Source organism: Exophiala mesophila, assembly GCF_000836275.1.
Source record: "Exophiala mesophila strain CBS 40295 unplaced genomic scaffold supercont1.2, whole genome shotgun sequence".
Taxonomy (NCBI): Eukaryota; Fungi; Ascomycota; class Eurotiomycetes; order Chaetothyriales; family Herpotrichiellaceae; genus Exophiala; species Exophiala mesophila.
The window spans coordinates 4,326,036-4,352,788 of record NW_015622505.1 but is presented as its reverse complement, the minus strand read 5'-3'; the positions used below and the strand labels follow the sequence as shown (position 1 = coordinate 4,352,788).

At 51.3% G+C, this 26,753-nt stretch overlaps 14 protein-coding genes across 15 annotated transcripts; 8 read left to right on the top strand and 6 right to left on the bottom strand.

The window, feature by feature from the left end:
- The first annotated feature begins 180 nt into the window (after positions 1-180).
- PV10_03329 (uncharacterized protein) lies at positions 181-1,405 on the top strand. Its single transcript, XM_016367763.1, has one exon. It carries the CDS (start codon positions 298-300, stop codon positions 1,378-1,380), a length of 1,083 nt encoding a protein of 360 aa, XP_016227281.1. The 5' UTR covers positions 181-297; the 3' UTR covers positions 1,381-1,405.
- A 172-nt stretch (positions 1,406-1,577) lies between these two features.
- PV10_03328 (uncharacterized protein) lies at positions 1,578-2,861 on the bottom strand (the record flags this gene model as incomplete). Its single annotated transcript, XM_016367762.1, has 1 exon — positions 1,578-2,861. The coding sequence occupies one exon, from the start codon at positions 2,859-2,861 to the stop codon at positions 1,578-1,580; it is 1,284 nt and encodes a 427-aa protein (XP_016227280.1).
- A 550-nt stretch (positions 2,862-3,411) lies between these two features.
- On the bottom strand, positions 3,412-5,814 carry PV10_03327 (uncharacterized protein; the record flags this gene model as incomplete). Its single annotated transcript, XM_016367761.1, has 2 exons — positions 4,300-5,814; positions 3,412-4,248 (listed from the first exon to the last, which is right to left on the bottom strand). The coding sequence occupies exons 1-2, from the start codon at positions 5,800-5,802 to the stop codon at positions 3,412-3,414; spliced, it is 2,340 nt and encodes a 779-aa protein (XP_016227279.1). The 5' UTR covers positions 5,803-5,814.
- A 766-nt stretch (positions 5,815-6,580) lies between these two features.
- PV10_03326 (uncharacterized protein) lies at positions 6,581-9,007 on the bottom strand. Its single transcript, XM_016367760.1, has 3 exons — positions 7,743-9,007; positions 7,584-7,692; positions 6,581-7,535 (listed from the first exon to the last, which is right to left on the bottom strand). The coding sequence occupies exons 1-3, from the start codon at positions 8,669-8,671 to the stop codon at positions 6,747-6,749; spliced, it is 1,827 nt and encodes a 608-aa protein (XP_016227278.1). The 5' UTR covers positions 8,672-9,007; the 3' UTR covers positions 6,581-6,746.
- Positions 9,008-9,270: 263 nt separating this feature from the next.
- PV10_03325 (uncharacterized protein) lies at positions 9,271-10,314 on the top strand. The gene is made up of 3 exons (XM_016367759.1): positions 9,271-9,477; positions 9,562-9,819; positions 9,872-10,314. Exons 1-3 carry the CDS (start codon positions 9,367-9,369, stop codon positions 9,920-9,922), a joined length of 420 nt encoding a protein of 139 aa, XP_016227277.1. The 5' UTR covers positions 9,271-9,366; the 3' UTR covers positions 9,923-10,314.
- A 1,075-nt stretch (positions 10,315-11,389) lies between these two features.
- Positions 11,390-12,564, top strand: PV10_03324 (uncharacterized protein; the record flags this gene model as incomplete). Its single annotated transcript, XM_016367758.1, has 2 exons — positions 11,390-11,617; positions 11,671-12,564. The coding sequence occupies 2 exons, from the start codon at positions 11,390-11,392 to the stop codon at positions 12,562-12,564; spliced, it is 1,122 nt and encodes a 373-aa protein (XP_016227276.1).
- Positions 12,565-13,144: 580 nt separating this feature from the next.
- PV10_03323 (uncharacterized protein) lies at positions 13,145-13,560 on the top strand (the record flags this gene model as incomplete). The annotated part of the gene is made up of 1 exon (XM_016367757.1): positions 13,145-13,560. The coding sequence occupies exon 1, from the start codon at positions 13,204-13,206 to the stop codon at positions 13,558-13,560; it is 357 nt and encodes a 118-aa protein (XP_016227275.1). The 5' UTR covers positions 13,145-13,203.
- A 104-nt stretch (positions 13,561-13,664) lies between these two features.
- On the bottom strand, positions 13,665-16,537 carry PV10_03322 (uncharacterized protein). The gene has a single exon (XM_016367756.1). The coding sequence runs from the start codon at positions 16,216-16,218 to the stop codon at positions 14,119-14,121; it is 2,100 nt and encodes a 699-aa protein (XP_016227274.1). The 5' UTR covers positions 16,219-16,537; the 3' UTR covers positions 13,665-14,118.
- Positions 16,538-16,843: 306 nt separating this feature from the next.
- Positions 16,844-17,855, top strand: PV10_03321 (uncharacterized protein). Its single transcript, XM_016367755.1, has 3 exons — positions 16,844-16,906; positions 16,961-17,043; positions 17,097-17,855. Exons 1-3 carry the CDS (start codon positions 16,883-16,885, stop codon positions 17,398-17,400), a joined length of 411 nt encoding a protein of 136 aa, XP_016227273.1. The 5' UTR covers positions 16,844-16,882; the 3' UTR covers positions 17,401-17,855.
- PV10_03320 (ubiquinone biosynthesis protein COQ4, mitochondrial) lies at positions 16,851-18,513 on the bottom strand. Its single transcript, XM_016367754.1, has one exon. It carries the CDS (start codon positions 18,390-18,392, stop codon positions 17,463-17,465), a length of 930 nt encoding a protein of 309 aa, XP_016227272.1. The 5' UTR covers positions 18,393-18,513; the 3' UTR covers positions 16,851-17,462.
- Positions 18,514-18,797: 284 nt separating this feature from the next.
- PV10_03319 (uncharacterized protein) lies at positions 18,798-20,622 on the top strand. Its single transcript, XM_016367753.1, has one exon. It carries the CDS (start codon positions 18,957-18,959, stop codon positions 20,565-20,567), a length of 1,611 nt encoding a protein of 536 aa, XP_016227271.1. The 5' UTR covers positions 18,798-18,956; the 3' UTR covers positions 20,568-20,622.
- On the top strand, positions 20,614-22,970 carry PV10_03318 (the record flags this gene model as incomplete). 2 transcript variants are annotated; one of them, XM_016367751.1, is made up of 3 exons in its annotated part: positions 20,614-22,055; positions 22,139-22,445; positions 22,613-22,970. In XM_016367751.1, 3 exons carry the CDS (start codon positions 21,048-21,050, stop codon positions 22,672-22,674), a joined length of 1,377 nt encoding a protein of 458 aa, XP_016227269.1. In that variant the 3' UTR covers positions 22,675-22,970. The 2 variants fall into 2 exon arrangements, with proteins under 2 accessions (XP_016227269.1, XP_016227270.1); XM_016367752.1 differs by having other exon boundaries at positions 21,069-22,055; positions 22,139-22,970.
- Positions 22,971-23,076: 106 nt separating this feature from the next.
- PV10_03317 (uncharacterized protein) lies at positions 23,077-24,084 on the bottom strand (the record flags this gene model as incomplete). Its single annotated transcript, XM_016367750.1, has 1 exon — positions 23,077-24,084. Exon 1 carries the CDS (start codon positions 23,893-23,895, stop codon positions 23,077-23,079), a length of 819 nt encoding a protein of 272 aa, XP_016227268.1. The 5' UTR covers positions 23,896-24,084.
- An 882-nt stretch (positions 24,085-24,966) lies between these two features.
- Positions 24,967-26,559, top strand: PV10_03316 (uncharacterized protein). Its single transcript, XM_016367749.1, has one exon. It carries the CDS (start codon positions 24,971-24,973, stop codon positions 26,519-26,521), a length of 1,551 nt encoding a protein of 516 aa, XP_016227267.1. The 5' UTR covers positions 24,967-24,970; the 3' UTR covers positions 26,522-26,559.
- Positions 26,560-26,753: the final 194 nt, after the last annotated feature.

The following is a 26,753-nucleotide window of genomic DNA, read 5'->3' as shown; positions in this document are numbered from 1 at the left end:
TTTCTGAGTGTCGTCTTTGTTGAGAATTGTCCAGGATTGATGTCAACGTACCTCCGACAAGCGGAGGAAATATATATCACGTGACTTTTTATTTCAGATGACTAATAGTCAGATGGCGTGCGTGGGAGGCTTTCGCTGTGGTGGATTGTCCTCGGATAGAGCACCATTTGCCGTGGATATGGTTTGTCAGGATCTATATTCGAGTCAGAATTCGTTTCTGGATATTTATAGCGGCATCACGGTCTTGAAGAAGTCATAGTACCAAGAGCCTCAGCATTCACCACTCCACTCATCGCCATGTCTGCAGACGACAGCAAGGAAACGATCCGGGTTGCAATCTTAGACGACTATGCGGGGATTGCCAACGAACATTTCGAGAAAGTCATCATTCAATACCCTCATGTTCAGGTGTCCAACTATGCGACAACACTGAATACACGGACGGAGGAGGGTCATGCGGCGTTGGTCGCACGACTTGAACCGTACACGGTGGTGGCGTCGATGCGGGAACGCACACGGTTCCCACGTAGCGTGCTCGCGGCACTGCCTAAGCTGCGGGTGTTGCTGACGACGGGGATGCGCAATGCGGCGATCGACCTAGCGGCAGCCAAGGAGTTGTCGATCACCGTGGTGGGCACAGGACATAAGCCCAACATGGTCAAGGGCTACGATGCGACCAACGAGCAGACTTGGGCGTTGATTCTGGGTCTGGTGAAGAATATCGTGGCGAGCGATGCAAGTATCAAGTCGACGCCAGACGGCTGGCAGCCTGGCCTGATATCTAGTCTTGGGGGCAAGACTCTGGGTCTTCTAGGCCTCGGTCGTCTGGGTGCCCAGGCCGCCGTCACCGGGAAACTGGGCTTCGGCATGAATATCCTTGCATGGAGCTCGAGTCTGACTCAGGAGCGAGCCGATGAACTAGCTCAAGCCAATGGTCTGTCACCCGGTTCTTTTGTCGTGGCAAAGTCCAAGGAAGAGCTCTTTCGGTCTGCGGACGTTCTGTCGGTTCATTATGTTCTTTCGGACCGGTCTCGTGGCATTGTGGCCAAGAAGGAGCTCGAGTGGATGAAGAAGGATGCTGTTTTGGTCAACACCTCGAGAGGTCCATTGATTGATGAGACAGACTTGTTGGCTGTGCTGGAGAGAGGTGGGATTAGAGGTGTAGGCTTGGATGTCTTTGAAATTGAGCCCTTGCCATCAGATGCTCCCTGGCGGAGAGATGGCTATTGGGGCGTGGATGGGAGATCTGCCGTCTTGGTCAGTCCTCACAATGGTTATGTCGAGGGCGAAACTATGCATTCTTGGTATGAACAGCAGGCTCAGAGTCTCAAGCAATGGCTAGAGGGAGGAGTGGATGCTTTGGAGAAGAAAATTGAATAGGAGGGTCAATACTTGAACATGGGGAGAGTAGGTGGAAGGAAAATTCATGAGATTGCCATAGCTCGCTAAAATTTATCGGTGCTAATGAAGCAATCTATTGTCCACTGACTTCATTTCCTTCTTCCTTGGAATTTAAATCATGCTTTAGCCTGGATATCCAGCTCTGGCCTAGATCACAGCAAACAGCTTTTATGCTTTTATTTCCCGAGATAAGTCAATGCTGCCACCGTCAGAGCATCAACCCCAGTCCTTAGTGTAGGTTGAATGATGGGGGCGAAGTATGGGTTATGATTAACCGGGACCGCGTGTTGGCTATTGCTATTCTCAAATATTTTGGGATCGTGACCACCAAAGAACCAGAAACAGTAAGGCTTGTTGATATGGGAGCCGAGGATGCCAAAATCCTCGGAGCCCAACACGGATTTCAAATCTGGGATATGAGTATCGCCAAAGTATGAAGTAAAGGCCTTGTTGATCTTGGCCGAGGTCTCAGCGTCGTTGATGGTCAATGGGAATGAACTGGTGGGCTCAATAGTGGGTTCCTTGGGGCAGTTGCCAGCTACGCACTCAGCATTGACGATGCGCCTCACACTGGCAAGGATCTTCTCCCGCCATTCCACGGTAACAGTGCGGATATTGATTTTGATGACGGCCTCATCAGAAATGACATTCTCAGTGCTTCCAGCTTGAAGAGCGCCGACGGTGACGACGGCGGTCTCATCAGGGGGGACTTCTCGGGCGACAATAGACTGTAGGCGCACGACGATATAACTGGCAATGACGACGGGATCGATCGTCCCATGTGGCATGCTACCGTGGCCGCCGTGGCCAAAGATGGTGATTTTGAAACTGTCGGCGGCCGACATCAAAGGGCCAGGTCGAAGTCCTGTGGTGCCCGCTGCCAGTGGGAAGACATGTTGACCCAACACCACGTCAGGGATCGGACAAGCATGCTTCTTGGCATCGTAAAGGCCGTCATCAACCATGGCTTGCGCACCACACCCTCGCTCTTCCGCGGGTTGGAAGAGGAAGACAATGGTGCCACTCCAGGTGTCACGCGCAGCGAGAAGCGTCTCGATGGCGGCAAGCAAAGAGGTGATGTGGAAATCATGACCACATGCGTGCATAACAGGCTTGACTTCGCCGTCAACGTCCAGCTGGGTCTTGGTGCTAGCATACTCGAGATTTGTTTTCTCCTTGATGGGCAAGGCGTCAATGTCGGCGCGGAGCAGAATGGTTGAGCCTGGGCCGTTGCGAAGGATAGCAATTTGACCATGTCCTCCTATGCCAGTCCGGATCTCAAGGTCGGACGACAGTGACTGCAACTTCTTGGTAATGTGGGCAGCAGTTTCCTTTTCCTGGGTTGACAATTCGCCATTGGCATGATAGTATTTGTATAATTCTTCGTAAGGTTTGAGATCTGGTCGGTACTTGGAGACGATGTTGGAAAAGGGCGACGTTGATGCTGCGTCGTTGGCCATGGCGGTGGCTTGGGGTTCACTACAGTGTGTCGGTGATGTGGCTATCTGCGTTGATACCAAGTGCTTGAAAAGTACTGAGGTTCAGATATTGTCAACCCTCGCTTTCGCCCTTTGAGGATTTGAGATATACCCAGTCTTCTCCGCATGGGGGCTGCCAGTCGAGAGGTCATCTCCGGCGCCAGAGCTGATAGCAGTGGATGGCGGGTGGAGTAGTCGAATGAAGGAATGTCGCGAGGGGGAGTAATGACGTGGAGAAGAGGATGCGCAGCTCGGAATTTGATTGGCTATCAATTGACAATAGCCGAGGCAGCAAATCACCGTTGAAGATGCTTTATCCGCCGGACCACAATGGTGGGCCGTTGGCATCAGACAAGGAATCCTGTAACTCACACCAGCGGAAGAGATCCATAACGCAAAAAAACTCCGAGGTAGTCCAATATGCAACGCTGCTGAAAAAGCCAGAATGGGCAGCATCTCAGGGAAGCCCATATCGCAGATGAAAGTTCATTTCTATAGTGTTCCCCAGCAGTCGTCACCCATCGTGGCCCGTTTATTCTTCATCCACCATATCTTCAATGGGACGGATCGTCCTGCTCCGGCCACTTGGGGCCCCTTTCACTGTCCTGACCACCCGGCTTTTGACGCTAGAAGCCTTGTCTCGAATACTCGAAGATCGTTGAATCGGCTTGGCGGCGCCTTTCTTCGGTGTTCCCTTGTTCTTACCAAGGAGTGCAGTGGCCGACGAAGTTGATACCACCCTGTTGTTGGCGCCCTTTGTTCGACTAACCGTCTTGCCGGTCTTGCCCTTAGCAATAGTGACTAGCTGTTTCAACTTGGATGGGCGACGCACCAGTGTACTGGCTGTCGCGGTACTAGTCTTGCGTGAGACCGCTTTCTTGATGAGCCGGATCTTGCGGACTTTGAGGTCGGTGTTCGTTGCTGCCGTAGATTTATACACTTTCGCCTTGGCCTTGGAGGGACCAATTTTGGCCTTTTTGGCGATACGGGTGGTGCCCTCCTCAATGGCACTAGCAATCTTCCTTTTGACACCAGCCAGTTTGCCAGGCTTCTTGGTGTCCTCTTCTGGACTGGTTTGTTTTCGTCCCTCTTTCGGGCGCGGACCCAGGAACCCCCTGCAGTTGTCCGCCCCACATCGACATTCCTGGACGTTCTTTTGCGAGTATGGGTCGAAATTATAATCATAAGTCAGTTCTTCTCCGGTCACGATGCCACGATGGCCGGCAAATAGAGCCATGCGGGGTTTGCCGTTGACGGTCCATTTCTCCATGCGACAGTTGGGATCACACGAGTGGTTGACAAAGCGTGCAATTGAGCCCCGAGTGGCATCAATGATCATGTTTTGATCAAACAGCATCAGGTAATATGACTGCAAAATGGTCAGTCGACCATTTGGCCAAGTTGGGACCATGAAACTCACCTCGTTGTTCTTGTACATGGACTTCATCCTGCGCTCGCACTCTTCTTGAGTAATGATCTCGCCAGTATACTCCACGATGATCTGGTTTGGATCAAAGCTACGATTGCTTCTGACACCATATCCGCGATCTTCGGTTTTGATGACCTCGACGCCAATATTATATTTGCCTCCTTTCTTAACTCTCTCCTTTAGATTCTCAAAATTGCGATTGCCGCACTCCTCGGCCTTGAGGTTGCAGTTGCGGCCGTCGCATTCGTAGTACATGTACCGATTCATGCAGTTTTGGTCGCAGCCAGTCTCAGGGGTGCACGTGCAGGTCGAGTCCTCGATGTACTTGGATACACGCCATTCTTGAGCAGCATCACCCACAAACACGTTCTTGTTGACCTTTCTCCATTCGTCAGGCTTGGGTTGCCCGGCGGGGAGTGGGGAGAAGATATCAAAGGGTAGTTTAAAATCCCGGCCATTCTGCAGGAGACGTTCGCCGGCGTACATGGGCATGGGAAATAACTTGTTCTCCACGACTGGCGGTGGAGCCTCGACGCTCTGGCGCTTGTTCTTGCTTCCCGAGCGACGCACATCAAAAGATCTGACCTGTCCGACAAAGAGACCAGCCGACAGCCACCTTTTTTCTCGTCGGCGGGTGGCAGCCTTGGGCTGGACGGGTTCTTCAGCGAGCGTCTCCACCTGGCTAACTCGCCGTTTCTTTGCATCAGGTTCGGCTGCTTCGGCCGTCTGTTGAGTTGCTTTCTCCTGGGATCTGTCCTTTCTCTTGCCCAGCACGGTAGATGCAATGCCCGACACAAGCTCCGATGCCCTGCTCAGGACAGGGATACGCGAGGATCTTCGAGAGGCATGCTTCTCTGCAGCCTTCTTCTTGGCCTCCCAGATCTTGTTGTTTTCCGCCATCTTGGCCTTTCGGGCTGCGGCTCGGGCAAGACGCTCTGCCTTTTCTTCTTCGGTCTCTTCCTCGTCCTTGATATAAAAGGTAGAATTTCGGTCGGGGCTATGAAGCGAGGCGGGGAAGTGTTTATCGCCCTTAGGGAACATGTCCCCCATGGTCCATGGGAGGTCAAGGGCAGCAATGCCTTCTTTGATCAAGGTTGACTGGCTGGCATTGTCCATATTGACCAGTGTCTCTCCGCTGACAGTGCGGTTTGCCAGAAATTGGTCGTCCGCGTCTTCAACGAGTAGATCGGTGCTCTCACACATCAGCGTGTTCTTGGTCACGCGTCTGGCTCGGCCCTTTGGGACATGTTTCATGCTGACTACCTGAGCATCCATGATGGAGACATCGAGAGAGCTTTCTGAGGGAGTAGGTAGTTGTCGCAGAGGAGGGCTAGCCACCACGATAGTATCTGGATCGTCTTCGGTGGACATGGTAGTGTCGACGCGTTCTATGGGAGGACGGGTATTTGATAGAGTGGTCTCGGGGGTGGGTTTAGATCCATACGCTGGGCCCCCGAGTCTGTAGAAATTGAGGAGGGATTGTCGCAGTGGCATGGTTGAGAATAAGAGGGAAAGGGGGAGGGAGGGCGGGAGGCTGGCCAGAGGATGACAAGCAAAGGGGAGGGCGGCTGCTCAGACGTGTCTTGGCCTACAACGCGTCCTAGGACTGCATTCAGACCAGAACGGACGTCGGCAAGGCTCGGATGAGAAGGCCACAAAGCAGAATAAGGCAACGACGCGTATGGTGCTGGAGCCAGGTGGACGTTGCTTGAGAATGGTGGTGGGAGTGTTTGGTGGTGGTTGTGCTGGTAAGAGGCTGGGAACACGACCGAGATTAGATTTAGATTGTGAGGTGCAGCGGGAGTCGAGGAAGGAGCAAGGAGCAAAGAGTAAATGATGCAGGAGCCTGCAACCATCAATTTTGGCTCAAGACAGCGCAGCCACAAAGTTGTCGACCTCTAGAATCTCTATCAGCTCTTCAACTGTTGATTCCAGTTTAGAATTATTATTTCGGTGAGTCGACTCGTCCCAATAATAATGATTGCAAGGGACCCTGAGAACCACGGGCCCTCGGACTTTTTGTTTACCACCCACTTACCTGATCCTTCTACCAGTACTGCACTGGTGCACGATCACCCAAGATTAACCAACGATGAACAGCGAACGGACCTATGCTTCGTCAACATACCCCATCAGTGCCCATCAGTGCCCATCCTAACCACCTTTTTCCCCTCCCTCGCCGTGGCAACTCGTGCCACTTGGATACACCGCTGGCCAGTGTCCCGAACTTCCACCCACGGAGTAGGTCTGTCAACTGCATGTTTCACATTTGTTGGACACATAATTATTATACTCTACAGCGTTGGATTCCTCCCACTCACTGTTATACACCTGCAACGCCTCGATGTATGCGTGGACACACACATCTCACCGTGTGGATAGTACATTTCCCTTGGCCGAAGGGCCTCCACCATAAATCCTGCTGCAAATTCCCACCATCATTTGCTTTCCAGCTTGCGAAGCTTCCTGCCCGTTGGTCCCTCGAATGACTTTCCCGCTCCCTGCACCGGCTTCATCTCCATGGCCTCCTGCTGCTCAGCCCCACCTTGGCCTCGCCGCTGGCTCTTGCTTGCCGCAAACCGTCGGTCTCCCGACTCGTACTTCTTCTTAAAGTGAAGGTACGTTGGTGGCTTCGGTCGAGCCAGCACCGTAATCCAATTCCGAATAAAATTCCCCTGCGTAAACGGTCGATGCCGTTCTGACTTTGGGAATCGTCGAGATGCCAGGTATTCCCTCGTCGTATCACCGTGGCCCACGAGCCACAAATGATAGATCCACAACGAACAAGGGTAGACGAATGCTAGAATTCCGTAGATGAACATGGCAAAGGGTGCCTTGTTGACAGTGATTGAATCTCCAAACGAAAGTCCTTGTTGCTGCCCGTAGGCAATCACGTGGCCCAATGAAGCAAAGGCCAAATATAGCCCGACAAACGTTCCTGTGCTGACAAAAGTGAAAAAATACCGGTAATTTCTTCGACCAACACAATTGTTGACCCAAACACAATGGTGGTCTAATGTCTCGACGCAGTTATCGCACACTCGACAATGATAACATCGTGGAGGCCGCCAGATGTTGCATGTCTTGCAATATTTGACCGGCACGTCCATTGCCGCCGTCTGCGAGGTTGCTAATCGCACCATCACCCAGTCATTCGTGGGTGGTCCGATCGCCAGAGGGTCGTCGTTTTCATCGGGAGGAAAGGGATGGATATTGCGCGGAAAAATCTAGCCATGTCAGCTCACTAAACAGCCACGGCTATTCATCCAACTTACCCCAGGGTCCACAAGGGACGCATGTACAAAGGATGACAAACAAATGAAATAAAGGTATGCGAATACAACCGGAACCGCTGGTGATACATTGTGCCAAAGGTATGAAGCACTGTTACTGGTTAGCGCCAGGATTATCAAGAGGTTAGATAGCGGACTCACGAATAAATGAAGAAGAAGACGGCGGGCACAATCAGAACGACCGCCGTAGCAATATTGATTGGTCGATCCCGGGCATTTTGGAGTCGACCACCCCACCAGAACACAGTGTTTCCCTCAAAGTACTCGTAATTCTTTCCCAAGGCACTCTTCGATGCGACTCGTGCATCAGACACGGTAGGTAGGCGAGACGACGGGGCGCTCGAGGGTAATGGCTGATGCCCAGACTCCAGACGATGTTTGCTTGCGAGGCTCAAGCCCGATCGGAACGATATGGGCGACTTCTGTGGTTGGTCGGTGGTCTTTAAGGCAGCCGAGATATTCAGGCGTGATGGAAGATGTTGCGCGTGGCTATCGCGCGGCGATGGTCTAGCGTTGACCAGCTGAGTTTCTCCATCTGTATGGGACGCAAAATCGGCGAATTGGTTGTCGACTGTCTCAGGTGCTTCCGACTGGGTGTAGTCGGTGGCGATTGAGGGAATATGACGATGTGACCGGGGCATGGCGTGAAAGGGACCTTGTCGGCTAGAGGCCAGACTACGTGCATCGGCCTCATCATCATCCTCGTCCGCGATTGCGGCCGGTGGCTGTACCGGCTTCCCACCCAAAGATCTTTTTAATCGCTGAGCTTGTAGTTTTTGAGAACTCATGGGCTTGAAGAACCCCTGTGCAGTTAAGGACGGGACATGTGTTCGGCTGGCCTGACTGGTAGGACTTTGAGGGCGACTGGATTCGGCATTGCTATCGGGGGCTGGATTGTTGCGCTGTGAACGGTTGACGATGCCCCTCAAGTGGGAGTAGCCATGCTGCGACACAGAAGGATTTGGTAAGGAGGGTAGATTGGCGACGCCAGATGCAGGTCTTGAGGCATTCCCATCTTCGGAAATGGCAGAAGAAATCTCACTCAGAGCGGTGCTGGGCCGAGCAGCCATGGCGTTTGATCAATTCTGACGTTTGAATCAATAGAGCGCGTCACAGGTGTGACGTGAGGCGCATCTTCTTCAAGTAGGACGAGCGTGGTGAGCCGCAGTTGGTGACTGCGGTTGGTCTTGATATGTAATAGGATAGAAAGCGTGTCAACAAAAGGCAAAAGGATCAGCCATGGCTCTGGGGACAGAAAAAGGGCAGCAGTGATGTCAAGAGATGACAAGCAACGAGTTGAAACCCTTGAAGCTGCAATTCTCTACCAAGCTGACGTCCTGTGCAGGAATCAGGATTGAGATGAAGCAATCCAACCCGCAGTCCAACCCAAATCCAGGCACACGGGGAGAGAGTACGGAGTAGCGAGGGTCCTTTTCGGGCGTCAGGGGCAGGATTTTAGTGGCACGAGTGGCACGAGTGGCCCTGCGGCGCCGTGGTTGTCTCCTGTCATTCCGGATATGAAGATCCGTTCCGTCATTGCATCAGAGCGGGCTGAATGCTGCACCGTAGTCTCAATCACGTGATAATGACCCATCTGCGCTCAGACCACCGCTTGCTCTCCAGTGGACCATCTGAGCTGCAACTGCAATGTCGCTTCTCACACCACCACCTCAGTTTTCCACTTGACTATCAACCAACAGCTTCTGAACTCAACCACCGGCCTTGCGATACCCAATTATCAGCTTCTGACAAATCCTTCAGAGCCATGGCATCCCTCATCTCAAGAAATTTTGTCCGGGCAGCATCCTCCGCTGCAAAGAGCCCGAGGGACACATCCTTTGTCAAGCAGGGAGCCAAACGAGACCCTGAGCTCTACGTATGCCATCCCCTCGCTCAACATCAATCAATTCGGTCTCGCCCCTCCCTGTCGCTCTGAAGGCTAATCTTGGGGTCTATATAGATTCTTTTGGGCGTCATGTCTGGTGCATTCGGCCTCGCTGGATTCTACTTTGGACGTAAACCCACCTCGGCCTCTTCCGAAGCCGATGTCTCGGTCGCCAACAGCTCCATGCCATGGGAGGTCGAGCACGACGAGTCTCAGGACGAGTCAAAGGACTTTAAATACCAATATCATCCCAAAGGAGACAGGAGCCAAACACCAAAGAACGCCCCCAGTGCTCTGAACACGGTCATTGTGCCCAACGTCACACTACCAAAGGTAGGTTTCAGTGCTCTTTTCCAACGACTCGGAGTCTGATCTGGTACTGCAGGAGATTCATGACCAGTTCAACAAGTGGGGAAAGGACAGCGACACATATTAGACAAGCGAACACTATCATAAGCTCCTGAGGTTGAAGTCATGCTGGATTGCCCCGCGTGAAAGACGAGTCCACAATCAAATATTGCGGCGCAGAGAGAATTTGTACATATCGGAAAGGGAAAGAAAGACACACACCAATCGAGTATATCTCGACTATCCAGTCCATTTGATCGTGCAGTATCTGTGTATCTGCTTGGTTGTCTTTGCGTAAATCACGTGTTACTGGGTGCGCACGACTAACCTATCAGAGAATAGCTAGACAATGTTAGTCGAAGGACCATTTCAGCATCACTAATGCTACATTGACAGCCGTCACAAATCTATAAACAGGTGCAGATGAAATTACAATTTGAGTCTGAACGTACTACTCAACCATTCACCCCTCTCCTATTTTATTCCACAGCGCGCCAAGCGTGGGATTCGCTTTGAGTTGAGGTGAATGGAAGACGATTTGTGGCAGTGTAGAGCGGACAGTCTCGGTATCTTTCTTTCAACCTGGCAACTTCATTATGGACCCTATCGCACTGGCATTTTTGCCAACTCTGCTCCTTCATTTCTTTCAAGGAGATTATTCGTGTTTGTTTCGCTCTTTGAATCGCTTCCTCTCCATCTCAGGTTACTCTTGTTCTAGAATGCCTCACCCTAAATGAGAGCGCACACACACACACACACATGACTACTCCGTACAGCGTATCTGAAAAGATATTATATAAGTATATGTTGTTGTCATTGCTACGCGGTCCAATGTGATTAGCCAAAAGCAGTCATTCGCCATTCAAATATCACTGATTACGCCGATGACGGAGACGACGGAGAACTGATGGTTTTCGTGGTCAGATCCATATCTACACCGGCAAGGTCCGGAATACGCTGGTTATTCGTGATCCCTAATCCACCCCGGACGAATTTGGTCCAGCTTACACTCCGTCCACGCGATACATATTTCGGAAAATATTCTGAAGCACCTGATACGGCCGTTTAACATGGATCCACCCTTTCTGCTGGATCGAATTTGTCCTCAAACGGCTCAGACTCGTTCACTAGCAACAACCTGAAACTCGCTATTTTGGACCCCCCCACAAGACGAATTCGACATTGCTTCTGCAATTCGTCACTCGGCCACTCATCAGTGTCTTATGATCCGAACTCGAGCTGATGGTCTCCTTGGGCGTGCTTGGACCAGCCCAGAAGAGACGGACGACAGAGGCCGGCGCGCAGTCGCTTAGAATCCCACGTACAACGTCGGGGCACGGACCATACTTCGATATGCAAACGGCTACCAATTTACCATGCACAACGTTAACTCTTCTAGTGAGGCTCGTAGATCTATATTTGGCTCGCAACTTGGATTGAAAAGATGGTCTCTCGCCTCTATTCAAACACCTCACACTTTTCACACGGAGCTGCAGCATTCCAAGGAATCCAGAATGCTCTCCGTAAACCTCAGCTTGGTTGATATAGGAAGAAAATGGATAGGGTGACGACTGTATTACGACAAGGAGCAACACAGCTCCGTGCTTGTCTGTACAAACCAAGTATTTCCAGACAAACGTTGCAGAGGGTGGCCACTATACTAATCTTCTTCATCTTTTTTTCTACCATCTTCCATTTTCGCGATACTCCTCCGCCGATATCAATATCAATCTCACGGAAGACGCAGCATCCCCGAGATGCTGCCGCCAATGCCACGCTGGGAGTTAGTCAAGACACCGTGCCACATGTGATTTGTTGCGACTCTGACAAGCATAGTTTGAAAAAATCCTTGCAGTCTCTCTTAAACCAAGCTGGCGCACACGCGGACTCCTCGCTGCTGCAGGCCATACGGGTCTCTCCATAACAATTCCCGAACAGCCCTACAACACCAAAGCCCTCATCGACGCATTCGGGGACCTAGGGTCCTCAGACGAGAAGATTAAGAGGCCGGGCGTAGGGTCGGCACGCGCATGGCTGGCTCATCTGGACATGATGAAGTACGTCATTTCCTCAGGCTTGTCCACAGCATTCATCATTGAGGACGATGTCGACTGGGACGTACGTATCCATTCTCAGATGAAGCTCGTCTCAGACGCTGTCCGTAACTTCACCCTGGCTTCAGGAGAAGACAACCTCGCCCCCTTTGGCAACGCATGGGAAGTCCTATGGCTCGGACACTGCGGCGAGATCTCGGAACGCGACCGTCCCAAACTCACCTATTTCGATGAGACCCGGCCCAAGACAGAACACTACATGGGATGGTCCCACAAATGGCTTGAAAACGAGGAAGCCAGTGTTCCACCCACTCACCGTGCCGTCCAGCGCACACGAAACACCGTCTGCTCATTCGGATATGGAGTTACCCATCGCGGCGCCAGAAACATTCTGCGTCAACTTGGTCAAGGTCAAGACGAAGCCTTCGACATTGCTCTTATGGCCCATTGTCGAGATGGCAAACTATCGTGTCTGACCGTCTTACCTGAGATCATGCATCATTATGAGCCCAAGGATGGCAGTGGATACGTCAGTCCAAACAACGAGTTCAACGGCAAGGGCACGTCCGTTGACGAGTCAGAGTTTGAGGGGATCATGGGCCACACTGCCAACATTGTGCGAAGCGCTAGGTGTGAGGCCCTCTGGGGACAAAGGTGTCAAGCCGGGAACGAATAATGAGATTGTTGATATTTTCTGATACCCAGTATATATTATTTCTTGTGATCTGAATAGATGCTGACCTTTCACAACACGTGTCTTTGTGAATCCACGTGTGCACTCGTTTCGTAGTTAGTCAATAACGGCTGATCATATCCACCTTACGACCATCAAGAGGCGCCAGACTCCAGCCAGCATGATTGTCAAAAGCTGGAGGCGGTCATTTCAGACTTGCTATATATAGCCAACACGTGGAAATGACCCCTGTTGGCACCGGGAACCGAGATTGTGTTATGCTTGGCCTTTTCTTTTCGTTCGTTAATGCAACCCCTAGGTATTCTTCTTCAGAGTACCGAGTACTTACAATAAAACCCCCAGCTTGGCCCAACACCGGTGATGAGCAAAATCGGTGGTAAGCCAAGCTGGGGTTGTGATGTAGCAGCCTAGCGTGTCCTCACCAACCACTGAGATTTGACCTTTCAGATCTCCCCTGTAAACAACAGTTGTTTAGTTCGTTGCATCGCGAAAAGTTTACCACGCGTGAATTACATCAATAATTATATATCAACATATCATCATACAAAAACAAAAACAAAAACAAAAACAAAACACTCTTGACCGCACAAATAAAAGGCTGGAAATCGAGTGCATACGGATATGGACTTGGATTATGATCGCCGCTTTCAACTCATGGCACTCCTTGGGATGACGGCTGCACTTCTCGCGATATATGCGGATACGTTAAATAAACAAGAATACGACGTATACTACGACGAAGACGACGACGACGAAAATGATGAAGACGACGATCACTACCAAACACAAGAAGACCCACGGCGGAAGAGAAGAAGGAATTCCAACGAAAGCCAAGATCTAGGGAGAGAGAATCTCACGAAGCGGATCCGGCTCAGTCAGCAAAGTCTCAGATTGTTACAGACTCAGCAGAGACCTCCTTCAGTAGACAGGACTCTTCGCTGGGTTTCTGGCACTCGGAGTTTTTACGAGAAGCCGTAGAATTATTGGCAAGCCTATAGTGTTATGATTTGTCGCGAGAGAAAGAAAGGGGCTGTTTGATGTAAAGATTATCATTAATTGGAATGGATAGTAATGTCTCTTGTCTTGGTTCCAGTACCTTGCATAGAAAGATATTTCTAGGTTCCACAACCATTCCCGGTCGTGCTTGATGTTGGATAAACATGCTCCTTATGGCTCAGCCTCGTCACCGACCGACACCCGACCAGACCACCGTTCACACCGGCATTCCAGTCGAGAAGAAGTCACGAAACCAGAAAATGGTTCTAACAAACCAGTTCTTGCGGCCTCTGGGCACAGTTGGTGTAGCGGCGGGGAAATAATATATTTGAGTCCCGACTTATATCGTGTTGTTACATGAGACCTTTTATCATTCCAACTTCAACTTCTCCCCCATGATATACCAAAGGTCTCCTTTCTGGGCTGTGATGCCGCATTTCGACAATGGAGCCTAACAAACGAATGGCTCGAGATTCTTTTCAGAGGGCAAGGCCAACACCAGACCCTACTCAAACATGCTGCCTTTGTTCATCTCCGGGGCTAACGTAGCGTGTTCACTTGGCCTTCCCAAAATCCAGCCGGAAGTTTTGGGATATTAATCTTGGGAAAGGCAAATCCCTCTCGGCCACTACCTGACTCTCTCTTTCGCTGTGGACTGGGTGTGCTGGGTGGGGTATTAAAATGTTTCTCTCTGGCGTTTTCAAAGGTTGTCAAAGAATCGTCAAGACCTTGCTGGAGTTGTAGTCTCGATGCCTTTTCTGAAGGGGTTTCATCGTCGGAACTTGATCTTTGAGGTGGAGTCTTACTCTCTGCATCGTCTTTATCTGTCTCCCCAGTTTTTCGGTTGTTAGCATCCGCGCCTGCATTTTCTTTGCCGCTATCTGCTGCATCTTCCTGATCTTTATCTGCAAGAACTTCGACAGGGGTCTGCTTGGGGGTCTGCTTGGGCGTGGGGATGAACGCAGGAACCACGCCCCCGGCCATGCGTGCCCAGAAGAGCCTTTCTCGCAGCCGAACTAGTTCTTCCCATACATCCTCTTCATCCTTCTTGTCGCCGACCTTTACCACCCCTTCCCGAACCATACGAACATAAGCCACGAGATCGCCTACCCCCCTCACTTTTTCGAGGCAGAGAAGGCAAATGGACCACTTGGTCGCATCTGCTCCTTCGCGCACACGCATGGCATGCGTTCTGGGATTCTCGCCTTTCTTCCTGCTTTCGCCACACAAGGCACATGGTGTGTACTTGCCATAGAGTTTGAGCGATGCCTCAGCTATTGGCTCAACAATAAGACTAGAGTCACCAAGAGCAGATAGAATGCTTCGTCGATTTAGCCACGACAATGTAGGCGACAGATCTAGTCGAAGGGTAGGCTCGATGTCTTCGGATAGAATTCGCTTATAGAATTTGGTGTCTTTGAGAGGAACCGGACCACGGGTTTGGTCTTGCTGGGGACTGAAGGAGCCGGGAAGGTTGGGGGAGTTGGCAAGTTTGGAAGTTGCTGGTTGAGAAGCTTGAGACAAATTGGGGTTTGAGGTGTTCATAGATCCTAACCCCATGACGTTGAGACCAGAGTATGAGCCCGAACCTGCTCGAGAAGGGGCATGAGATGGATTATGAGAGCGGACATGAGAGGAGGCGACAAGGGTTTTGAAATCTTCGTAGGCAGGGATGTCGGTCCTGCACATTGGACGTACAAGGTGTGTTAGATGAGTGGCGGGAGTTGGAGACACTTCGCCGTTTTCCAACGAGACTGGCGTCAAGTTCATGGCTTCCATCAATTTGTTCAAGTTGTTGTCATCACGGCCAGTCCCAGGACTTGAAGGAGCCAGAGAAACACGAGGGGAATCTAACTCTCTGCGGAAGTCTGCAGTCGGACCTATTTGCTGCATCAGAGTTTTCAGCTCTGATAGTTGCTCGGTCTGAGATGCAATGAGGGCCTCGCCATCCTTGATCTGGTCCCTGAGTTGCTGGTTCTTCTTCTCCACTGTGTCCCGTTCTCGGTTAGCCGAGGCGACCATTTTATTCGCTTCATCGAAGAGAGAAGCAGTCAGATTCTCCAGCTCGGACTCGATGGATCGTTTCTCTTGCTGAGCCTGCATCTTTTGCCTTTTCTCTTCGGCGAGTTCGGCGACCAAACGACTGGTCTGTTCATCCTGACTCTGCTTGGTAACCAAGAATCCGCCTCTTATTCTCTCGGTGTGGGCGCTCGCTTCTGCTTCGAGTTGGGCGATTCGTACTCGAGACGCCTCGAGTTCTTGCCGAGTTTGGGACAATGTGTCATCAAGAGTGGTCTGATGATTAATGGCCTTGATGAGTTTGTCGCTGAGGTTGGCGACTTCGCTGTTAAGATCGGGATGCTTTGAGGAGGAAGAATCGGAGCGAGTAAGATCATCAGAGCTGGCAGTCCTCGGATCTGCAATGGTTCGAAAAGAGGTTCCGGGGGAGGGATTCTGGATATCTGCAGGGGGACTGTCTGACGTGGCAGAGGCCATAGTCCTTAGGGCTAAAGTCGACTTCGGTTTTGGCAAGAAACCTCGCGGCTGGACAGATGCAGGTGGCCCGAGGGAGATGGATCGCGAATGAGACGGAGGAGTAGGATTTCCTAGTAGAGCTCCATGATATACCCAAGAGTTCATGGTTGTATCCGGGGTTGACAGATGTCAAGTTGTCAGTGCGGTCTGCAACAGAGAGCCGCGAGGTGGCTTCATGCAGGTATCGTGTGACGCATGCTGTAACCCTTGACGAGGAGGGAGGAGGGAGGAGGGCCGAACAGGAAGGACTGGTTGTTTTAGCAAACAAAATCAAGGAGGCGGGAGAGTAACGAGGAGCGGCAAAAGGATAGTTGGAGAGTTGTATGAGGATGGCGATAAGATGTTGGTTCTAGGTCCTCGGCGGAGGCCTGGGGCCATTGGGGAATGATGGATCGAGAGGAGTACGAAGGCGGGTAGACTGGCTAGTAGGAGTCTGCGAAGGGCATTCTAGGTCAGGCTTGATGGAGTGTTTGCATGGATGATGATGGAGGTGGTGGAGTTAGCGTGCCATGTTGGCGGCTAATGAGAACTAGAGTCATTAGTAACTCCTAGTCTAATTCACTAGCTGATATACAGTTAGACTCATATTGTTGGCACTAAATGGCGACCTGCTCCACAGATCTAGCCATAAGAGCCACAGAGAGGAAGGCACCACTCGAGGCTAGCCAGGCCCCTGCCCTGCAAGAATAAATCGAAGTCACCCCGCGCTTGCACTTTCTCACTTGACCAGATTACTCTTCTCGAACACCCACTGGGTACGCAATTAGACATGGCGGACGATGAATTGGCGCAGGTAGATGGTCCTAACCACACTTTTGACTGTTCAAAGACTCACAGATTCTTGCAGATTCGAGCGGCACGGCTTGCCCAGTTGAGACAACAGGGTGGTGCAGGCTCACCTGACAATGCTGAAGAACAAGATCAGAAACGGTGATTAACAAAAGTCTGCACTCTCTGTTGAGCTGTCACTGATGTCTCAGCAGAAAACAAGAATCCGAAGCAAGGTCCTCGATCCTCAACCAGATACTGGAGCCTGAGGCGCAAGACCGTCTTGGTCGCATCCGTCTGGTCAAAGAATCACGAGCCACTGATGTCGAGAATCGCTTGATTGCTCTGGGGAGGTCGGGACAATTACGTCAAAAGGTGACAGAAGCTCAGCTCAAGGACATGCTGGCCAGCCTGTCTGAACATGAAAAACAATCCGGCCAGACGCTTGAAAGTGTGAAGGTCGTAAGAAGAGGGGGGTGGGATGATGATGATCTGGACGACCTGCTCAAGGATTCATGACCATGTTTTGCTTCGACACGATACCCCGTTCTAAAAGTGTTGTACATTTTCTTACACTTGTTTCATGCTACGGTCGAAGAAGGGGCTGCCGATGCGGCTTCTTGTGCTGCCTTGGCCGCTCTGCGCTGCTCGCGGAGTTGTCTTCGAATCTCCCTCAAGTCCGGTGGCTGTTCGATGCCCAGTCTCTGGCGCAGTTCCTCCACTGGGGTCTCGAGTTCTTCCTCCCAATATACATTGATCAGATCATGGCTCTTCCAACCATTGGCAAAAGCCCAGGGCAAGAAGATTTCAAACATTCTCTTTCTCTCCGCCGGTTTCAGACGAACAATGGCTGCCAGACTCAGGCCGGTCATGGGCAAGCCAGTGTTGGCAAACTCGAAAGCCTTCAAGCCAATTTCGCCTTCAACCCAGACTGGAAGACCCGTGACGGCGTGGTAGAAATCATGACATTCGCGATATCTTTGCATAACGTAGGCTTCCTCTTCGTCGTCAATGTAGCGGACGTTGTCTCTCGTGTCGGGGGTGACTCCCTCCCTGTCTAGCCATGCCGCATAGGTCCTCCCAACCGAATCCTGGGGCAACGCCCGGAGCATTTCCAAAGGGAGTGTTTTGGAGGTGATGCGAGGACGGTCTCGTAGAATCCGTCGTCCTGAAGGATCCGATAGCATACGGGTTTTGAGGGCGGTAATGAAAAATGGTTGCGCGGTGGCCTCCCCGCATGCTGCAACCATGTCGTGCCTGTAAGGATCGATGAGGGAGGTGACTGCACTGCCAACGGCTAGGCCCAGTCTTTCGAGTCCAGTCAAGGGAACATGGCCAGGGTAATTAGGAGGGGGACGATTGAGGACCGAGAATGGTCGTTGAGAGTCTGTCAAAGGATGGTGGGATGATGCATGTAGTCTGGTAGAGCTAGTACACAGCGCGAGAGATGGGCGGAGGATGGAAGAGAGGAGAGTGAGGTCCCGTTGGCGGGGACACGATACCAACTTCATGCCTCAGATGGAGTGTATCGTTCGAGGAGATGATGGAGGCAGAAGATGGGTAGTGTGTTGAGAGCAAGCTGTAGTGAGCTTGGGTGCGCAGTTGATTGACGACCATATCACGAGATTTTTTTGATTTGGGATGTCGCTGGATGGAGACATTCAGCGCAGCCTTGTCATCAGACCATTTAGGCATGTCTCGGGGCGCTTTTAGGGAGCCAGAAGTATCAAGTGCAGCCTGGAGGCCCCTAAACAGCACTGTTCGTAGGGTGTCTAGGTGCTAAGCTAGTGTTAGGTACCTTACTCCGTAGTCGTGGTAGTCCAGCCCGCGCCTTTCTTGGCAGGCATGTGAAACTCAAGATCCTCGGCCTCATGTCATCCTTTGGGAATTCCCAGTCTGTCGATCTGTTCATCGAAAACGATACTTCTACATCAATAACATGGCTTTCGACACCCATTGACTCGTGCGACTCGATCTACCTTTGGTCTTAATATTGGCATTTCGGCTCCTGAGCAAACCTGTGCTTCGAGCACTATGCTTCCGCCCGCATCGAAATACTATTGACACCTTCAAGCATGGAGTTCCTCCAGTATTTATTCGGCCTCATTTATGGCTTTTTGTACTGCTTCTTCATGAGCTTCGCCCCTACACGCAAATCAGTACGACACACCCCCAAACCAAAGTCAATCATAACATATGACGATTACTACAACAACCAGTTGATTCTTGACACCTTGCGTGGAGTCGATGGCTGGACCACTCAAGACAAGGACTCTTCCTATGACTGGCAAGACCTAGCCACTCACCGACGAGAACTTGAACGTTGTCGGAAATTCCACGATGATCGAGCACTGTGCAGCCATTTGCGCGACCAGAGTCTTCGCAATACTTGTCGAATCCTATCCCCTTCTCTCTATCGAAAATCCCCCGTTCAGACCAAGCGACTCATTCACGACTACCTGTTGGAGCTCAGACGCTGTATTGCATACGTGGCCGACCCCAATTCCATGAGATCGGGCTCGACCGTTGTGTCGGCTCATGAGAAGCGACAGCTGTTGAGCGATATGCGCACAATCCTCGGCCGCACCACTCTCGTCCTCCAGGGAGGCGCCATCGTGAGTTTATCTCATATTGGAGTAGTTAAAGCACTGCATGAGCAAGGTATCCTGCCTCAAATCATCACCGGGAGTTCATCAGGAGCATTCATTGCTGCCATTCTCTGCACCAGTTCTCCACGGGAGTTCTCCCAGAAGTTAGAAGGGGTCGGTGTCAACTTGGAGGCATTTTCTCGCGCTCAAGCGGAACGACCAGCCACTGCCCTCACGACACTACTAAAGTCTCCACTTCTCGAAGCTCTAAGGCGTCGCTATTTGCGATATCAGAAAGATAGGCACTTTTTCGACATTCAAGTCATGCGAGACTGCGCGAAAGACAATTTAGGAGAGATAACTTTTGAAGAAGCCTATGCCAAAACTGGTCGAATACTAAACATCACCATCGCCATGTCCGAAGTGGCCGGCACCCCTCAATTGCTCAACTATGTCACTGCACCTCACGTCCTAATCTGGACTGCTGTCATGGCATCTATTGCAACCTCGAAACAGATGTACGCCCCTGCGCAGCTCCTATGCAAGGACGAGACAGGGGCCATCGCTAACTACTATGCGGCCGACTTCTCCGATCTCCTCTCGGATCAACAGGTCATGGTTCACCCAGAGACAGCATTGCAACGAATTGGAGAGATTTTTAACGTCAACCACTTCATCTTCTCGCAAACCAGACCCTATGTCGCACCATTTGTCCGTTTACAGGCGTGGGCAGATCACTATCCCCTGCTCGGGGCCATCGTTCGACTCTCGTTGGGTGAAACCTTCCATTGGTTGAAGCAATTTGAGAACCTGGGCATCTTACCGGTCCCGCTGCAACGTGTCTTACTGGATGAGAAGGTCCCTGTGCCTGCACAATGGGGCAAGATCTCCATTACTCCCAAGCTTGGACTGCGGGACTTTTGTCACTTGTTTGACTATCCTACGATGACAAGGCTGCAAGAATGGGGGTTTAGGGGCGAGCAAAGTACATGGCCACGAATGTGTGAACTCAAATGTCGATGTGAAGTGGAAATGGAATTGGATGCCGCATATACCAGAGTCTGGAGACGAGTGCCAGGGGCCATGACAGCCGATTGAGCCACGGTGCTCCTATATATGCCAGTATCTGTTGGATGTATTGATATGCCTCCTCGACTCGTGACTGAGATTGTCACGTGGGTTCCATGTGGACGGATATGTGGCGGTGCAATGTGTGGCGCGATGTCATCGTGGCGTCAGGCTTTTCTGTCTTTCAGGTCGTTTCCGTCCGATCATTGGTCGATGCGCGTCAGGCGCTAAACTGTATATGAACAGATCTGCCCTCGTATGTGGATCGAGGGCCAAAGCGACGTCCCTACTCGAGGAAGGCGCCACTGGCGCTTCCCGTGGCTTGGGTGCGGGCTGCCCAAATGACATCATATCATTTGGCCAACCGGGAATTGTGATCAATGGTGATCCCTTGAAAACCAACAGCACTGGGCCGCGTAATATCTTCTATCTCGTCGGGCTTTTGATGCTCATCGTGGTTCTCCAGCTTTATCAGATTGTTGTTTACTAACTTCCTTCCCAACTTGACCAATGTCTCATTCGGCCTCCTTCATGGCCGGCACTTCACAAGGGGAGAAAGAGAAGAAGTCTAGGAGCCTTTCTCGGCTCCTGGGGAAACGAGACAAGACGCCTGAGAACAACATGCCTGATTCCGCATATCAGAGCTCTACAAATAGCACCGACGCCGCCCCGAAAAGTAACACCACTCCTAACAATGAGATCATTCCCGTCGACAAAAATACCGCCTTGAGACCCATGAATAATTCTTCCTCGGAAATCATCTCTGCTGAGAAGAACAGTGAGATTGGCAACATTGATCAAGACAGAAACCTCGCCCTCAAACCGTCCACGGGCGAAGTATTTGACGAAGACACCGGTGAAGTAGTCACGGTAGTCACCACTACAACTACCACGACCACCACGACCACAACAAGAGGTGGAAAAAAGACTCAAGATGTCAACCGAGATGTTGTACAAGATATCAGACCACCGCCGGATCAGGTCATGCCCGCAGCACGACCCCCTTTACTAGAACCCAGCCAACAGGGCTATGCTACCACCATTGACGGACGACCGCCATTGCTGGAGATGCCTGCAGGCTCCACGGGGAGGATGCATTCACCTCAACCTGCAACAATACCAACTAGCACCACCCACCAAGTCACTCAAAACCCCGCTCTCCCACCGCCGCAACAGACTCCTCAACACCTACCCCAGTTGCCGCCTCCATCGTCAACAGGTGGCGCGCCATTCAAAGACTCGCCCCCAGTGCCGACACGAAGCGCCATGCGTAGGTCACAAGAAGTCACTCGTGACCCATCATTTGAATACGCCCCAGTCAGCCCGGTTGACGTGCCTGGAGCCTTCCATGGAACAGGTACAACGCCTCCCGCCAGTCCATCACGGCAAAACTTTAGTTACCCAACTCGGGCAGCACCTCCTGGTGGTGCTCCTCCTTCCATTCACCAAACCGATCAGCCCCAGAGACATAACGGCTCAACCATTAATGACTTGAAACTGGCGGCCAAGGGTATTCACGTAAGTTGATCCAGAGACATCCTTCGTCTTCTCCCATTCGCATCTCTTGTACTTGGTTCGGCAGTGAACTAACATGTTGCCAGGGTGTTGGTGAGACTCTTAGGGGAACCTTCAATTCAACAATTGACAAGAACTTTCCACGAAAGAACGAAAAGAAGGCGGCGGCTAAGAACCTGCAAAACGAGCAAGTCTTGGCTCGGGGGAGAAGTGAAATGCAGGGGATACCGGGCGGGTGGCCTGGACACCATGGACCTGCATTCGAGGCTGAGCCCGCGCCTGTCCAAAGTCATCCAACCGGCGCAGCAAGCACAACAACAGTGGGGACTAGTCCGCCGCGAGAAAAGGGAACGCTGGGGAAGTTGTTCAAGCGGAAACCCGTGGGTGCTCAAGGTATGGAATCTACAACGGCATAAGTGGTGGTTCCTCTCTTATGGATCAACATGCTGGCGTCTTTGTGTGTTTGGTGTTATGACTTGATGTTGTCATGAGTTTGGAAAAGGCAACGAATTTTGACAAGCGCACAATCTGACTTTATTGCTTTTGCTATATGAATATAGAAGCCGAACCCCTTACGACAACAGCACCACCTTCGACCCGGCAATCGCATCGATTCTTCTGAGTTGGTATGATGGATCGTCGTGGAAAGAATTCGATTTTTCTGTGAGATGAGGAGCGTTAAGTCGAATTTTGAAGGATGTACAATTACGATCGTCTGTATCACTCGCTACAGCAGCTATTTGAGCCACGAATACCAGCCATATAATGATATGATGCCATGGATGTTTATAGTCGGCTCCAAACGAATCATGCCAAGGTTTTGAGGAGGACTCCATGTAGATCAGGTGGATGAATATAAGCAATGACGACCAACAGGACAGAAAGTAATGAGCGCTTAAGGGAGGCTTTTGATGCCACAATGTGCCAGTGAAGGCAATATCGACGGCAGAATTAGAAGGTCAATGATTTAATCATACAAAAAATCACATTATGACACACTGTTTATGATATACGTTCGACACGCTCAGAAATCCAAACAGAGCTGGACCCCGATCTTTTCTAAATCCTCAACTTCCAGCCAACCTGCATCACCACCGCCGCCACTCCCTCCCGCTCCGCCAAACCTATCCGACTTCTCCGCTGCACACCTTCTAATACCCTCCCGGACAAACAGTTCGAAGTACTTGCTGAGCAATAACCGTGCATCCAACGACAGACTCGTGGACTCGGGGTTCTGGAAGTTGTGTCTCAGCATTAAATGGAGCAGACCCTGGGGAATGGGTGATGTCGAGTCAGATGATCCGGTCTGAGAATTGGTTTTTGACTTTGATGTTGATTTTGAGGCTCCATCGTCACCGTGTGTGATTTCTGCTAGGATGTAGTCTGGTTCTGGCGACGAGGCGCGTGATGATGGAGATGATGCTGGTGAAGATGTTGTTTGTGGTGGCGATGGGTCGGCTTGGGAGGAATTTGCATCGTCGCTGTTATTTTGGTCGTCTTCTTCGTCGTCTTCTCCCTCGTCATCATCCTCGTTCTCTTCTTCTAGTATCCTTCGTGATGATCCCTTTCCGGATTTTAATCGTCCGTCCTTGCCGTTGAGTGACTTTTCTGAACCATCCCTGGATAATTGCTCCTTCCTACTCTGTACGCCCATCCTCCCACTGCCGTTTGTTGAGGCTTTGGTCTTGTATTGTTTTATCACACCGTTCGTCGCTTTAGCTGAACTAGATATAGACGATTTCTTGGTCGCTCCTTTCTCTTTCCCCTTTCCTGGCCTTGGTGGTGAAAATACAGGCCGGGGATTTGATCTCGGACGAGTATGGGATGGATTTGTGGGAGCCATAGTGGTGATGGTGTGAGATGAGTTGAGCGGAGGGAGGGGAGTCAAGGAGATGGGATCCTTGGTGAAGCAGCTTTTTGTTCAATTTCAGGAGATTTGGTTCATCTGGATCTTTCGCATAACCTGCATTCAGTCTTGTTAGTAGCGATAATTGATGTCAAGGCGTCAACAGGGTTCGTTGCAAGTTGATGGTGGTGGTTGTTGAGATGCGGGTTTGTTTGGTGAGGAATGACATCAGACTTTTGAGACGCGTTCCTTCCAATAAGCGGACGCGTAACGCGACAAGACAAGACATGACCTTCTTCCCTCCTCTCACTCCATCTCTCTCTCCTCTCCCTCTCTCTTCCACCCAAGCCACCAAGGAGCTGACCGGTGAAGCTTAGCCATGCCGTGCCATGCCTCGCATCCCTGGGCAACGTGGCGCCCTTCGAGTGATCTGTCTACCGTTCAGCCTCATCCTCACGAAGTTCATGGAAACCTAAGGTACCTAGCTATCCTTCTTTTCCCCCCTTTTGCAGAAGTCTACGTTCAACACAAACTTGAGCCCTATTGAGCAAAAGAGGCTAAGTTCTGCAGGACAGACCTTAAGCAGTCTGCCCCAGCGGTATATCTGAGGTAGGATAGTGAGAAAAAAAAACTGTTCTGAAAGACTTGGCCGCTTCATACTCAACGCGTGTAGATCACCCGAAAAATCATGCCCATCTATCAGCGTAGAGCACGAGCTACAGGGGTCACCACGTTCACCAATAGCTCAGATAGACTGGTCCATTCCTGGAAAAGATTCTATCCGGCCTGCCTATATCTGGGCTGACGGCGGTCTGTGCACACGGGAAACGGCTTTCTTCAATCTCAGGCATCGTATTCCTCGCAATTCTGCCTCCAGCTTCCCTCGATCCGCATCTCAATGACAAGATTGGTAAAGGGGATGACAGCACCTGACATCGATATGTGAAATGTAGCACAGCGAGCTTGATCATGCCCGGGGTGAGAATACCCAACATATTAAAGATGACGGCCAAGATGGGAGACCCTGGAATGGTTGTTCAACCTCAAACAGAGGCTCCATACTGTCACGGCCATGGCCGAGTCCGAACCGTTTCTGCAAACAAAGGCAGAAGATGACGATCAGGGACAGGATTATGGGATTCCTCTGCACGATACACATATCGATGATTCCGCCCTTGCATCTATCGAGGCTGCCGTCTTCCGCCATGATACCCGACGTGCTTCGCTGACGACCTGGCGAGGGATATCAGAACGAGTCCAAAGCAAAGTTAGGTGGCTACCCTCCATTGAGCCGCCAACTGCCACCAACATTCGACAAACCCTGATTGAAGCGCTGCCACGATACTTCAGACCCAGATCCCTCGGCAACACATCCCCACCAGGTCCAACGGCGTACCTGGATGCTTTGCGAGGGTATGCTGCCTGGAACGTGTTTCTCGCTCACGGATATAAAGACTACCACTTCTGGTACAAGCACCAGCCCATTCTATCGGCGCTGATGGCAGGAGAAGCGATGGTAGCTCTCTTTTTCGTCATCTCTGGCTACGTCTTGAGCTATCGACTACTCGTCTACACCCACAACAGATCCGGCGACAAGCTGCTGTCAGGGCTGGCAAGCAGCACGTTTCGACGTGGTATGCGGCTGTATGGTTCGACGACCGTGGCATTGTTTGCCGCCATGATTATGGTCCGCTTACAGCTGTATGACGGTGGTGGCAAGTACCCACTTCATATCGACTCCTTATGGTCGCAGCTTGTCGATTGGACGTTAACACTCTTTTTCTTCCTAAACCCCTTTGCCACCGAGATCCATGGCTACTACACTGCCGAGGGCCTCCAGAATAAATACCTGGGACCTATGTGGACCATTCCTGTTGAGCTGCGTGGTAGCATGATCATTTTTATCTATATCGCCGCCACCTGCAGGCTCCGCGTCTACGCACGAGTGGCCTTGACGTGTGTCTTCATTGTCACCTGCTACGTCTGGGGCGCCCTTTATGTCGCCGACTTTTTCATGGGCCTGCTGCTCGCCGAGCTCGCACTCCTGCGCCGCCCAGAACGTCTCCAGACGGCTCCGTCACTGCCCGAACATACGACCGTACAGGTGCGTCCAAGACAAAGTATTGCGTCAAAGTGCATATGGACGGCTGTCTTTGTCGTTGGCTTGTTCCTCCTTGGGGAGCCGGATGCTAAGACAAATGCGCTGGGCATTTTCGGCGACTGGCCTTGGGCGATTCTCCGGAGTTGGATTCCAAGCTATCTGCACTGGGCTGACAAGCTTTCCTGGTATTTGGGTATCGGATCATTCCTGCTCATTCTGGGCCTGGAAATGTATCCTACGCTTCAGGCACCGCTACGCTGTGGATGGAGCCAATATGTTGGGGACCTCAGCTTCGGCATCTACGCTTTACATGTTCCTCTTCTGGTGGCCATCATCGGCCATTGGTACGAGGTTGACGTCCGCTTGGCATACGGCTGGGACAAGGGCTGGGGCATTCTGCCCGGTGCTATCATCATGCATCTCGCTGTCTTTGCTTGCGCCGACTATTTTCACCGCGTTGATAGACGGGTGGTGGCCTTGGGCAGGTGGATCCAGGTAAAGTGTTTTGAGCGTTGGGACTAGATTTATCTTTGGGTGATTAGATGCTGGGGCACGCAGAGAGTGGTCCAGCGAGGTTCAGAAGAGAAGGACGACGTATTCGAGTAGTACATTAGATTGTAATAGATTCGCTTGATGTCCCATCTGTGAAGAGCCTGAAGGCAGAGTGGTTCAGGGGTCGTTTGCTCACGTGTTATCACGTGACGCCAAGCTAACCTAACAATCTAACAATCTCCCTTCAAGATTACTTTGACCT

What these genes read in the sequence shown, in the direction of transcription:
- PV10_03329 (XM_016367763.1), top strand. Translation starts at nt 298, where the DNA reads ATGTCTGCAGACGACAGCAAGGAAACGATCCGGGTTGCAATCTTAGAC.
- PV10_03326 (XM_016367760.1), bottom strand. Translation starts at nt 8,671, where the DNA reads ATGGCTGCTCGGCCCAGCACCGCTCTGAGTGAGATTTCTTCTGCCATT. An exon ending in GTCTTCTTCTTCATTTATTC is followed by an intron (nt 7,693 to 7,742) that starts GTGAGTCCGCTA and finishes AACCAGTAACAG; the next exon opens with TGCTTCATACCTTTGGCACA. An exon ending in CGTCCCTTGTGGACCCTGGG is followed by an intron (nt 7,536 to 7,583) that starts GTAAGTTGGATG and finishes TGACATGGCTAG; the next exon opens with ATTTTTCCGCGCAATATCCA.
- PV10_03325 (XM_016367759.1), top strand. Translation starts at nt 9,367, where the DNA reads ATGGCATCCCTCATCTCAAGAAATTTTGTCCGGGCAGCATCCTCCGCT. An exon ending in AACGAGACCCTGAGCTCTAC is followed by an intron (nt 9,478 to 9,561) that starts GTATGCCATCCC and finishes GGGTCTATATAG; the next exon opens with ATTCTTTTGGGCGTCATGTC. An exon ending in CCAACGTCACACTACCAAAG is followed by an intron (nt 9,820 to 9,871) that starts GTAGGTTTCAGT and finishes CTGGTACTGCAG; the next exon opens with GAGATTCATGACCAGTTCAA.
- PV10_03322 (XM_016367756.1), bottom strand. Translation starts at nt 16,218, where the DNA reads ATGAACTCTTGGGTATATCATGGAGCTCTACTAGGAAATCCTACTCCT.
- PV10_03321 (XM_016367755.1), top strand. Translation starts at nt 16,883, where the DNA reads ATGGCGGACGATGAATTGGCGCAG. An exon ending in CGGACGATGAATTGGCGCAG is followed by an intron (nt 16,907 to 16,960) that starts GTAGATGGTCCT and finishes AGATTCTTGCAG; the next exon opens with ATTCGAGCGGCACGGCTTGC. An exon ending in GAAGAACAAGATCAGAAACG is followed by an intron (nt 17,044 to 17,096) that starts GTGATTAACAAA and finishes ATGTCTCAGCAG; the next exon opens with AAAACAAGAATCCGAAGCAA.
- PV10_03320 (XM_016367754.1), bottom strand. Translation starts at nt 18,392, where the DNA reads ATGAAGTTGGTATCGTGTCCCCGCCAACGGGACCTCACTCTCCTCTCT.
- PV10_03319 (XM_016367753.1), top strand. Translation starts at nt 18,957, where the DNA reads ATGGAGTTCCTCCAGTATTTATTCGGCCTCATTTATGGCTTTTTGTAC.
- PV10_03316 (XM_016367749.1), top strand. Translation starts at nt 24,971, where the DNA reads ATGGCCGAGTCCGAACCGTTTCTGCAAACAAAGGCAGAAGATGACGAT.